This window comes from Apostichopus japonicus, chromosome 17, assembly GCF_037975245.1.
Source record: "Apostichopus japonicus isolate 1M-3 chromosome 17, ASM3797524v1, whole genome shotgun sequence".
NCBI lineage: Eukaryota > Metazoa > Echinodermata > Holothuroidea > Aspidochirotida > Stichopodidae > Apostichopus > Apostichopus japonicus.
In genome coordinates this window covers 35,117,974-35,130,993 of record NC_092577.1, presented here as the reverse complement: position 1 = coordinate 35,130,993, position 13,020 = coordinate 35,117,974, and the positions used below count along the sequence as shown (strand labels likewise).

The 13,020-nt window shown below is 35.8% G+C and overlaps 1 protein-coding gene across 1 annotated transcript; it reads right to left on the bottom strand.

The window, feature by feature from the left end:
• Nucleotides 1-201: 201 nt before the first annotated feature.
• On the bottom strand, nt 202-11,386 carry LOC139984955 (uncharacterized). The gene is made up of 12 exons (XM_071999113.1): nt 11,194-11,386; nt 10,438-10,531; nt 9,716-9,820; nt 9,476-9,554; nt 8,796-8,910; nt 7,450-7,634; nt 6,742-6,897; nt 6,138-6,215; nt 5,395-5,478; nt 5,036-5,194; nt 3,296-3,463; nt 202-2,712 (listed from the first exon to the last, which is right to left on the bottom strand). Exons 1-12 carry the CDS (start codon nt 11,246-11,248, stop codon nt 2,512-2,514), a joined length of 1,479 nt encoding a protein of 492 aa, XP_071855214.1. The 5' UTR covers nt 11,249-11,386; the 3' UTR covers nt 202-2,511.
• Between the last annotated feature and the right edge of the window lie 1,634 nt (nt 11,387-13,020).

Genomic DNA, 13,020 nt, shown 5'->3' with positions numbered 1-13,020 from the left:
ATTGTAGTTCATATTTGTTCTGGTTTGCCGAAGTTCGAACCACAAGCCACCATTTTGAGTAGCAATTTAATACGTGACATATTTTGATATGATAATCGCGGGGACGTAATTCTACGGATGGCAACAATGAAGGTGACATCTCTGTAATATGTAACTATAGCACAAACAGGTAAAACAGAAAATAGAAGGAAGAAAGATAAATTCCGTATTTAGGTTACAAATTGTATTGATCTCAAGAGTACAAAATCGTAATTTATTTCAGAATCATGTCAGAATTAATAGAAAGGTTTTTTTGCCCGTCCTAACTAATGCAGCAGCCTACGTAATATAGACACTGGTGGTAGAAGCCCACAGGTCATGATTTATGCAAAAGAAAAGAAAATGAGAATATGAAAAGCGGACTATTTTATTTTGCTCGTAAGAGGGATTGACTTGTTTAATGCACACAGCAAAGCACAAATATCATTATATCATTATGAACAACGTAAATTTTGATATTATAAACTTGATATGGAATTAAGACCTAGTGATTCCCTGCCAGTTTCTCCGAGAACATTTAATATATCACAACACACAAGATTTTCAAGTTTTGACCATTTCTGGCAGCATGGTTCTGGTGCTAATGTGGACCTAAATATCATATATATATATGAAGATAATCAAAGCTTTCTTTTTGGAGTTATCCTAATTACAAGGTTTCCTGACTGTGTTTGTCGCCCCCAATTTAAAAATATGTACCACTATGACACACACACATATATTAACACACGGATGGAATAACGATAGGACGTATATCCCCCCCCCCCCCCAAAAAAAAAAAAAAAAAAAAAACTTACAAAAGTAAAAACTCAAAGAGAAACAGCAGAAGCCTTCAGAGTCCATTTTTCTTTCATTTCGACTGGAAGAAATATTTTATCGCCATAAATCCTTTCCTTTTGTAAAGAGATGATTTTCTTCTGATATAAATGAAATAAATTAATCTTAATTTATTTGTTATTTTTCATATTTTTTACATCAAATTTGTTATCAATGTAATTAAACTATGCTATGGTCGAGAGTGGATAAAGGCAGTGACCTTATAAGTAATGACAGGGTGAGAGGACTGATGGGCAAAATGTCCCAGCCACTCCATCCTCCCTAAACGGTTACAACAACATACCGAGATGGTTCATCGATATTTCTTCTCTCGTTATAGCAGAGAATGGATGAATGTTTTGGTTTTGTTACCGGAGTCCCACAATCAGTTTGTGAAAATTTAATGCAATATATAAACTATGCAGCTTGTCAAAAAAACAATAAATAACGACCTTACCAAAACATTTCAAGGAATTAAAAAAAAAGAAAAAAAGAAGATTTTTGACAGTTTCATATTAGGTCTTAAAAGCATTAATATGATATCCATGACTGACGTATTAATGAATGCTGGACTTTGTCAAACTTTTCACCACAAAGTTTACCATCATCTACATGAATATAGCTTGCAAAGTAAATGGAAGATGATCATGAGCAGTAAAGTAGTTAGAGAATGTACAAAGGTTGTTCTATATACACAACAACTATTGGAAGGAATGAAAATTTCTTAAATAAAATAGTCTTGAAAAACATCTTGAAAAATATGTATCTCATTTATGAATACAATTTGCATATCAAGGTGATAAATTTGATGGTATAAAAGTTTGCTTGAAATGTTGATAGTGAAATACATTATTTTAAATATATATGAAATATTTTCTTGGTATCTTTTGTTTCATGTCTAGTCAGCAGGATGTCCATTTGTTGGTCTCTACTTCCTTGAGGAGGGAGGGAGGAAGAGTTGCCTGTCAAATAGTCAAATGATGAGGTATTAAAAGCTTTGAAACGTTTTGTCTTACTTCAACAAATTCAAGGATTTTCAGGTCATCATTGAGACATTAGAAGTAACCATCATAGTTCAAAGGTTGTAGACAGCATAAACATCTTTAAGGAGGGTCTTCTTGGTACTGTAATGTTAACTTTTCCTCAACCCCCCCCCCACCTTACCTTGGGGTAATACAAGATATGCTAATGAACAGTGTACTATATTACTAAATGGGAAAGGGTAAGCTATGTTAAGCTGAAACAGTCTCTAAACAGTCTCTAAAAAGTTTTCTTAAAAAATTTCCAAGGAATAAAAAAAAAAAAGTGTGGAATATTGGAAAACACAATATCATATTTTACTGCTAAAATTAGACAAACCCCAAGTGGCCTTTTTAATGTCCATCAGATAAGAGCAAAGGAATATACCCCCCTCACCCTGCCCCCCACACACATCTTAATTCAACTACAAAGCCTCAACAGTTATGCAAAAATGTCGGTGCATGTTGGAAGCTGACTCGTCAAGTCAACTAAATTTGGATACAGATTCAAATCAAGTCAGCAGAAAATGTGACTCAGTTACAAGTGTGTGACTAGTAGACTCATCACAACAAGGTACAAAAAATTTGACAAATAGGGGACGGGAAGGGAGGGCAGGGGTGGGGTGAGGGGTGGGCATCATGTTTCTGGTGACATTGATCGTGCGGTCATGCTGCGAGATAGGTTCTTCATACTTTCTGCCATCTTCTCAAATTCGCTCCATTTTTGAGACTGCATGGATATCTCCAGATGACTCCTCTTGTGTTCATCTTCCAGTTTACCTTCCAGAGTCTTGATGTGAGAGTGGTAGCGAAGTGTCTCATGCTCATTTTGGGAAACCTTTGTCAACGAAGAAAGAGAAACAGTTTTTGACAAATCTGAGTTAGATACAAAGGCCGGCATGTACAATTTTCGTAGCAAAAGAAGGGGAAGGTGTTACCAAGTGTGGGGAACACTACAGGGTATAAAAAGTATGAAATTTGTCAGAAAATGATTTAGTCACCAGCATATCTGTGTTATTGGTTACATGTTCAGCCTTGCATGACACACCTTGAGCCTTGCATGACACATGTTGAGCCTTGCATAATAAACGTTGTGTTACATTACAAACATTGAGCCTTTCATGACACACATTGAGCCTTGCATGACACACCTTGAGCCTTGCATGACACATGTTGAGCCTTGCATAATTAACATTGGACCTGGCATGACACACATTCTGCGTTACATGACACACATCAAGCCTTCCATGACACACCTTGAGCCTTCCATGACACACGTCAAGCCTTACATGACACCTGTTGAGCCTTACATGACACTGCAAGACCATACTTTGCCGTAAAGTCCATTCAATGCTCTTACATGTAGCAATAAAACAAGGACCATTTTTTTGAAGCAAAACAAGCTCTGAATTGTTCCTCACCTGTCTCTGGAGTTCAGACACATGATCCACTAGAAGCATCTTATCCCTCCTCAGCTGTGTGTTCTCTTGCTCCACAGCTGAGAGGCGGGCCTCATATTCAGTCACTTTACTCTTGCTGGTGTTCTGACCCAAAGACAGCTGGGTGTTTCTTTGTTCTTGCTTTGTCAACTACCAAATAGAACAGAGAGATGAAACAAGAAAAATTGTTAAAGGCTTCATTGATGTGAAAGTCACTGATAGAAATTCTCTCAAAATGACAGAGATTTAATACTATTATTATTATTTATTATTATTTGTTTCGTCACATAGTATAACAAAGTGAACAAGACAATATAACTGCAAATAAGTAAAAAATGTGAAAGGAAGTAAACTAAGAAACCCTTTTGGGCTTAATCGAATAGAGTACTGCCACCAAAGAAAACAGATAACCTTAACACCTATAAAAGAACTACCACCCCCCCCCCTCCAAAAAAAATGTTACATGTTAAATATTTTAAGATTGTATTAGTAAACTGGACCTAACCTGCTGAAATGTTTTTGTATTTTTAAAAACACCATGTAATATTCTTGTTCTATTGGATTTACTAGGTTAAAGAGGAAAAGAAATTTATGCATTTGTTAGTTCCTAATTAAAAATTTGTACTAGAAAATTTAAGTAGTCCAATACAAAAAAATAAAAACAAAAGAATCGATTTCCCCACCAGTTTATTTATTTCATTTCCAACCATTTGAATGTTGTGCCAATTTCATTTATTCCTGGTGTGATTTTGGTGGATCTATGCAACAATTATTTTGGGAGTACTTCATTTTTTCTTTAACTCTAAAGTTTGATATTTGGAAACTACAACTCAATATACAGGTTTAAAGGGTTTATAAAGAGTGAAACGTAAAATTGCTAGATATGCTAAAATGGTCACAAGTTGTAGTACTTCTTTCAACATCGCTAAGACCTTTTTTTTTTTTTAATTCTTTTTGTCAACGGTGAGTTATATGTACTTTGTAAGCATACTTGTATGGCAAGCCATGTGGGACAAACACTGCATAATATATCAGCGTATTAATCGTAATTTATACGCGTATTAATTGGAATATATACGCGTATATATTATTAGCCAATCATATGGCCCAAATATATCCGCGTATTAATTCGAATATATCCGCGTATTAATTCGAATATATACACGTATTAATTCGAATGTATACACGTATTAATTCGAATATATACACGTATTAAATAGAATACATATGGGGATTAAATCCACTATATTCACGGATTAATTAGAATATACACGAAAACACATTTCCGCTCTTGCTGTGTACATATACCAACGATAAATGTTTTGGCGGGCTCGCGAGATCGCTTCATAAAGCGAAACTTTACACATGTACAACACATATATATTCGAATTAATACGCGTATATATTCGAATTAATACGCGGATATATTATGCGGTGTTTGCCCCACATGGCTTGCCATATACTTGTACTCTACATACCTCACACGAGTGAGGTGCACAGAGATTGAATAAACTTGTAAACTAGTAAGGCAGTTTTGAATATCTTTCTCTCTGGTATTCATAGTTTTTGTGACAATAATGGAGTTAAGAAGGTTTTCATGGTCACATAATTGAGCAATCCAGTCTTGGTAATACAGTTCAGTAACCGTGATCTTTGTATAGTATCCTGTAAAGATGGAAAATAGGTATAAAAAAAAAATGTGACTATGAAGAATGGACTCACGGAGTGCATGAGAGTGGCCACCCTGTCCCTCTCTGTTTTCAACTCCTCCTTGGTTTGATTCAGTTCCAGTTGGAGATGTTTCTCTCGATCCTTTATGGAAACTAATTCAGTGATGTTGGTCGAATGTCTCGTGTCGCGAGATTCTCGAAGCCCTCTCTCCTGTTTCCCATGAGAGGAAAAATATCGCAATTTACAATTCCATACCAGATCAAAAATTATTCTCTACCTCTGACTGAGAGCATGTCCAAAACAAAAACTAAAATATAATATATATTATATATATATATATTACATATAGTATATATTATATATATGTAATATATATCAATATATAATATATATATTGCTTCTTAACTCACCCGTTCTAGTTGTTTCTGTAATTCCAGGTTCTGGGAGCTGATAAGGGCATTCTCTTTAATCAAATTATTAACATCATCTGACATCTGGAAGAAAAAAATGGATCAGTCATTAGTCTTTTCACTAATAACTTATTTTTGGTTAATTTTGATTAACACAGTTTCTGTTGAACATCCAAAGATTGTAACTTTCTTTCATTAAACATCCCTAATGCTCCTAAATATGCTAGAACAGTTATTATTTACCCGATGTATATAGCCCTCTTTTCATGCTAAAGCATGTTCAAGAGCGCTTTACAATGACAACAAATGACAAAACCCTTAAAATATGAATATGAAAAATAAAATTGACGCAGCTTAAATATTAATATAAAAATATAAATATAAACGAAGGAATAATTTTAAATACAATATATGGGTCACATTCTGTACAGAAGTACTGTTAAAATACTATAGCATTTTTTAGCATGCTAAACTGGGCACTATACCATTGACCTATAAAGCATCATCATGGTCTCTGACTTAGGCGTGGCAAAAATTGCTAGCGATTTCTAAAAATGATTTTTCAATGTCACAATGTGTTTTGGAGGAAAATGCTTTGCAGCTTGCAGTACAATGCCTACTGAAGTTTGAGCAAGAGTGACCATTACTGACATCATAGCATAGTTTTTTGGGAATTACTGATGACATTTATTTCAGAAGTCATGCATTTATCATGCAATATAACCTCTCTTATCATGGATTACCTTGGACTTCATGTATCGGTCATGTTCTGCAGACATCTCCGATTCTTTCAGCTTCCTTTGCAGATTCTGAATTTCCAGCTGCAAAGAAAAGAAGAGAAATGAGTCAAATGACACAGAGGATTAGTTTCCTTTTGAATATTCAAGCCTTATTTGAATACTAATAAGATATTTGAGTAAAACCCCAGGCATGAATTGTGTCTCTTAAATATCTGCAATTTATCAACTAGATCTCACGATCTGGCTGAAAAAGAATCTAATGATATGGTATTCTTCAACTGAAGTATTCATACCTTATTTGGTTATTAATGGAATGTTAATCTTCACCATCTGGATGGTTATACAATTTCAGTAATTAAAGGAATATTCCAGTGGCAGAAAAGATGACACTTATATTCGAAAAACAAAAATATTTCATATTGACGATTTTAAAACGATGATTGAAAACCCCATCTCAATGTCTTGTCCCAGTCAAAAATATTAAAACAGCATTTTTTGATACATGAGCATCATGTGCAGTACGTTAATATCAATTTTTTTTCCATATTTCCCCAAAAAGTAGTAATTTTGGCATAATATCCTTGATTGCTCTGACCAATCTGCCTACCCTGAGATCTGCTACAGCTGCATCTTGTATTGATGCAGTGCTGGAGTAATATTTCTCTTCCATCTCCTGGAGTCCCGACTGGGTCTTGATCAAATCTGTTCTCTTCTCCTCAAGAACCAGCTGAGTATTCCTCAACTGCTCTGTCTTCTGGTCGAGCTGAAAAAAACAAAAAACACGAACAAGAATCGGGGAATAAGTTATTTTCCGGTATGATCTGCTTACACACAGGGATAAGCTCAGGAATATTTGAGGGCCGGGCGGATTAGTGTGATCCACGTCATGAGGGGAGAGGTCTAAGGGGTGAGGGTCTCTCCCAAAACATGTCTGCTAATCTTTTTCCTATTCTGGAGCTAATGGCTGGGCCAAGTATGCACTCATATTTTGGTAACGGTAAAATTTGGTAAAATTAATCATCGAAAACAGTGCCGGGCGGAAAAGTTTAAAATACTGTCTGTGCTGGGCAGCATTCAGAACTACCGGGCGCAACCGATGGGCGTGAACACATCCCTGATCACATAACGAGATGCTATATAAAATGGGCGAATTGTCATACAGGTGCAATTTTGCAAGTTTTCAGTGGGCGATGCCATTGTGGCACTCCTTAGCTTTCACATGGAAGGATGTGCAAGAGACAAGAATGGACACTTCTAAAACCTGTTGGTAACAATTATTTAATTTAATAATTTTAGTAATGTTTAATAACTCTACCTGTGCTTGCAGCATTTGAATTTGATGTTCAGCGGACGAGAGAGATGTGGATCCTTTATCCAGCTCGTGTTTGGCGCTGAGAATCTGGCCTTCTTTGTCGTTGATATCTCGCTGTATCATGTCGTTCTGTTTCTTCAAGGTCACAATTTCTTCTACGAGGAGCTTCTTCTCTCTGGTGTGGTTATCTATTAGGATGGAAGAAATTTAGGGCTAGAATTGGATTGGAACGTTCAGTGACCTCAGGATTACAAGCCTTGTTCCCTACAAACAAGTCTTTGTTGGCGGGGATAGCTGGTGTGTAATAATAATAATAACTAGTCTTATATAGCGAAGACTCCGACAAAAGTTGTTCAATGGGCTTTACGGGTGCTGAAAACACTAATAGAGTTGAGAGAAAAGAAAAGTTTTAAGACAGCGCTTGATTTGAATAATAGAATCTAAAGACCTAATTTCAACAGGGAGGGAGTTCCATAAAAGTGGTACAGCATTTAGAAAGCTACGGGCGCCGAAAGATCTTGTACATGACATTGTACCAGACAGAAAACAAAATACCAAGCCCTGTGCTCTACAAATTATTATTATTTATTATTATTTTTTTTGTCACATAGTATAACAAGGTGAACAAGACAATATAACTGCAAATAAGTAAAAAATGTGAAAGGAAGTAAACTAAGAAACCCTTTTGGGCTTAATCGAATAGAGTACTCCCATCAAAGAAAATAGATAACCTTTACACCTATAAAAGAACTACCCCCCTTCCCCAAAAAGAAATAGATACCCTTAACAGATAAAAGACCTTTAACACTACCCCCCCCCCCCCTTCTATAACTCTCTGTTGGAGGGAACCACTAAATAGCTGATGTGTACCAGTCAGAAAACACAATACCTTGCATATGCATGTAACAAGGCATCAAGTGTCATTCTAATAGAACCCAGAGGAGTAGGGGAGGGGATCGCATCTTCATTTTATTAGCAGGGAATACCTGATTCGCTATAGCATCACAGAATGAGCAAATTGGAAGTGCAAAGATTTTAGCTATTGTTTTCACAAAGGAACTAAAGTATTTTATATGAAAACATTCAGAGCCAACCACTAAACGAAATATGAAGATTAAATTATTCCATGACTAGATGGGAAAACAGTTTATAAATAAATGAACAGTCATCTCCAAAGGAGTTGTATTGTCATATGGAGATGATATAAGCGGCACCAATGATGCAACATGAACAAATGAACTAAACAATTGTAATGTACTTTCTAGAGGTCTCATTTTCAAATGCACTTAATGATGCACCAATGATGCAAAATGAACATAATATACCAAATGATTCTCTTTTGACTGTACCTGATAGCAGTCTCAATTTCTGGTCTAGTCTTTCTTTCTCTGTGTTGACCATGTCCAGATTAGATTCCTTCCTTCTAACCTCTAGTTGTAGAGAATCCATATCTGATTGTAACTCCTGTGGAAAAATAATTGTATAATGGAATGGGTACAGTAAGTCTTCCATCAATGCTTGAGTTGATCAGATCTATCCTTGGAAGTCAATTAGCTTCATTTATGTTAATGTTTAGACATATGCAGAGATTTATTGGTACGCTTTTGCACATGGTTTATTGTTATACGAGAAAGTGTCTCGGCAGGTATGAATTTTGATTTGACTATTAATCATATTTTACTAGCCAATCAACAGGCTAATTAACCACTTACTTTGAGAACAAAATTGTGGGGTTTTGGGATGGTCACAAAATTACCAAAACTATCTTTAAAGTTGATCAAAAGATGACAGGTGTAATAAACGAATTTGCTTTGATCCTCACATTTTGTTGTCCAGACATTTTTTCACATTATTATCAATTGAACGCAGAAAATGTATTTATGAACAACTTTGTCGGAAACTACATTGTCCGTAATAAAACTTAACTACTCAAGCCAATGACCTTAAATTTTGTTTATGGGATTTTAGTATCAAATAACGATCTAAAATATTGATAAAAATCAACCAAATATGTTCCTTCAAAGATCACCTTTAACTTGGATAGCATTCTGCTTGCCTCTTCTGTCATTTTGGGTTGAAGGTCGGTGGCTTTCCTTGCTTGGTCACGAGTGAAAATTGCAGAGTCAAGGAGACAGTTCATACCAAGAGAAATCGAGCACTCCCAAAAGTGTATAGTAATTTGTCTCTGTGACATATATACTTTTTCATTATTTATAAACATAATTTTCAAATTAATATAAAGTGAATAAATTACGACAAAAAAGGATATAGAAAGTTGGACTCCAGTTCCAAGAAATAAATCTGTTGCTGTAGATTCTTGATGTATTCAGCCTCGATATTATTCATGTCAACTGTTGATTTCATCGTAGATTTGCTGTGTGAGAAGTAGATAGTTGTTACGGATATAACTTTTTGTAGAACTATATATAGAAATGCAACAGGTACTAATTTAGTTGGCATCTAACAGTGTACAGCAGATTTTGTACCATATATCATTTTATAAGGGACAAAATTCCGAACCTCCAAAACACCTCAACTAAAGAAGTAATAATAATAAAGTGAATTATAGTTGCTGATCCTCGGGTAAATAAGGGTGGGGTCATAACTTCTTTACCTGACCGTTAAATAAGCAGTGTAATGCTTAAATATGACCAATTGCAGAGGGATGGTAATCAGGTCACAGCTAATTTACAATCTTTCAGACAATAGGGTTAACGGGCCTTGTCAATTATTAGAGCAAACAGAAACTAGAATTCCTGTCAGCTTCAAAACAAGGTATTTTATCATATAACTAAAAAATAACTTTAAAGGTTTCATTCAACACTTCTGCAGTCATAATAGAATTTAACAAGAATTTTCCTGAATTTAAGAATCAGATGTAAAACAATTATGCGTCAACGGTACGTTACTCTGTTATCATTTGTAATATCTTCAGAAACAGTACAATGTTATGAAACTAAAGATTTAAGAATATCTTTCAGTCATATTTACCTGGTATTAAATGATGGTGCTAGATTTGATGTGCTCTTCTTAGTAAGATTTCCCATACTTCCACTTTTCCTTAGGGAATATCCAAACGTAGGATCTAAAATAAAAATTACACGGTAAGATGGAGGTTCATCGTTTGAACACTTACATGCCAGATTCAATTTATGACAGTGAAATACTACACCATGTTCAAGATATTTTAGTTAAGTTTTCAAGACAACATATATGCAAATGTTAAGCCTTGACTTAAATCTGTTAAATTTACTTTCCTCCATAAAAATATGCTTTTCTGCCAAGGAAGAAAAATGCACTGTTTTCAATTTGATGATGGACGGCAACTACTGAAGTACATCCAGCACAAAAATTTATTGTATAATGTTGGGACAATTGGAGCACCTGTGCCAGTTTGCAATTCTTATTTTGTCTAGCATTTTGCCCAAATTTGCAACATAGCATAGGCCTAGGCCTAGTCGGATATTTTCATACATGGGGAATGTAAATCATGGGGAATGCATCAGTACTTTTAAGCTAACGTTAGAATAATAATAAATAATAATGATAAATCATAATTAATAATAAACACATTCCAAATTTGCTTCAGCAAGTTTGAGAAGACCTAACATTATGTTTGCGTATAAAATTCACTATCCAATAATACTTGTCAAATTGAGAACGTACGTTAGGCTAGCGGAATTTAATGATAACTATCATTGGTGATATTACACTACAGACAGAGAAAATATACAAATGGTTTCATACTTCCTGAAGATTTCTGTGGATTTTTAAATCTTGCCATACTGGAAATGGAACTCATTGTACTTGCAAGAAGATATAATTCACGTAACAAAAATAGTTGACAGTCTAGAAACGGACGCCAAGTTCGATGGCAACGGTGGGTGGCGTCTTGTCGTGGTCTTGTCGCTAACTGAATGACCGGTGTGAAGTTAGATACTTATTCCCCGTTTCTCGTTCGATATTCGCGAATGAGTAACTGAGCTACCTATTCAGTTACGTATTCGACAATGGTATCGACGTAACACCTCTGGCAAGACAAAAGCTTTCTTACAAGATGTTCAACATTTGGTCGTGGAAAGAGGTTTATCTATGGCCCATGGATCATATGAACTCTAATGATTATGTAGAAGGGTACCATAATGCATCTTGACCGATCCAAATAGTTCTTGACCAACTAAAATGACCAGTACTTCATCAGTTCTTAAATTAATGTAAACAAATTACTTTAGGCCCTAATCAAGACTAGCACGCCTTGGACCACCTTACCAATGGGTCATATGAATTCTTAACACATTGTAGAAGAGTACCATAATGCGTCTTGCCCGGTCCAAAGAGTGCTTGACCAATTAAAATGACCATTAAATCAACATTTTTTTTAAATAAATGTAACGGGAACTGAAAAAAAACATTTGGGCCCTAATCAAAACCAGCACGCCTTGGACCGCCCAAGCAATGGGTCATAGGAAGTCTAAGGACATTGTAGAAGGGTAACATAATGCGTCTTGCCCGGTACAAAGAGTGCTCGACCAATTTAAATGACCACTAATTCATTACTTTTTTAATGAGTGTAACGGGACCACGAAAAAGCTTTGGGCCCTAATCCATGCAGCACGCCTTGGATCACCAAACCGATGGTTAACATGAACTCTAAGGACTTTGTAGAAGTGTACCATAATGCGTCTTGCCCGGTACAAAGAGTGCTTGACCAATTTAAATGACCATTAAACCATTACTTAATCCGTAAAATGGGACAACGAAAACGCTGTGGGCCCTAATCCATGCAGCACGCCTTGGATCACCAAACCGATAGTTAACATGAACTCTAAGGACATTGTAGAAGAGTACCATAATGCGTCTTGCCCGGTCCAAAGAGTGCTTGACCAATTTAAATGACCACTAAATCATTCCTTTTTAATGAGTGAAACGGGACCACGAAAAAGGTTAGGGCCCTAATCCATGCAGCACGCTTTAGATCACCAAACCGATGGTTAACATGAACTCTAAGGACTTTGTAGAAGTGTACCATAATGCGTCTTGCCCGGTACAAAGAGTGCTTGACCAATTTAAATGACCATTAAATCATTACTTATTTAATGAGTGAAACGGGACCACGAAAAAGCTTTGGGCCCTAATCCATGCAGCACGCCTTGGATCACCAAACCGATGGTTAACATGAACTCTAAGGACATTGTAGAAGAGTACAATAATGCGTCTTGCCCGGTCCAAAGAGTGCTTGACCAATTTAAATGACCATTAAATCATTACTTATTTAATGAGTGTAACGGGTCCACGAAAAAGCTTTGGGCCCTAATCCATGCAGCACGCCTTGGATCACCAAACCTATGGGTAACATGTACTCTAAGGACATTGTAGAAGACTACCATAATGCGTCTTGCCCGGTCCAAAGAGTGCTTGACCAATTTAAATGACCACTAAATCATTACTTCTTCAATGACTGAAACGATTTTGGATGCGTATACTATACAATATAAATTTATCTCTATAATATTTTAAATTGAGTGAAATCACTTATCGTTTATTTTTACGAAGTAAAATTTACGGTACGTGCCC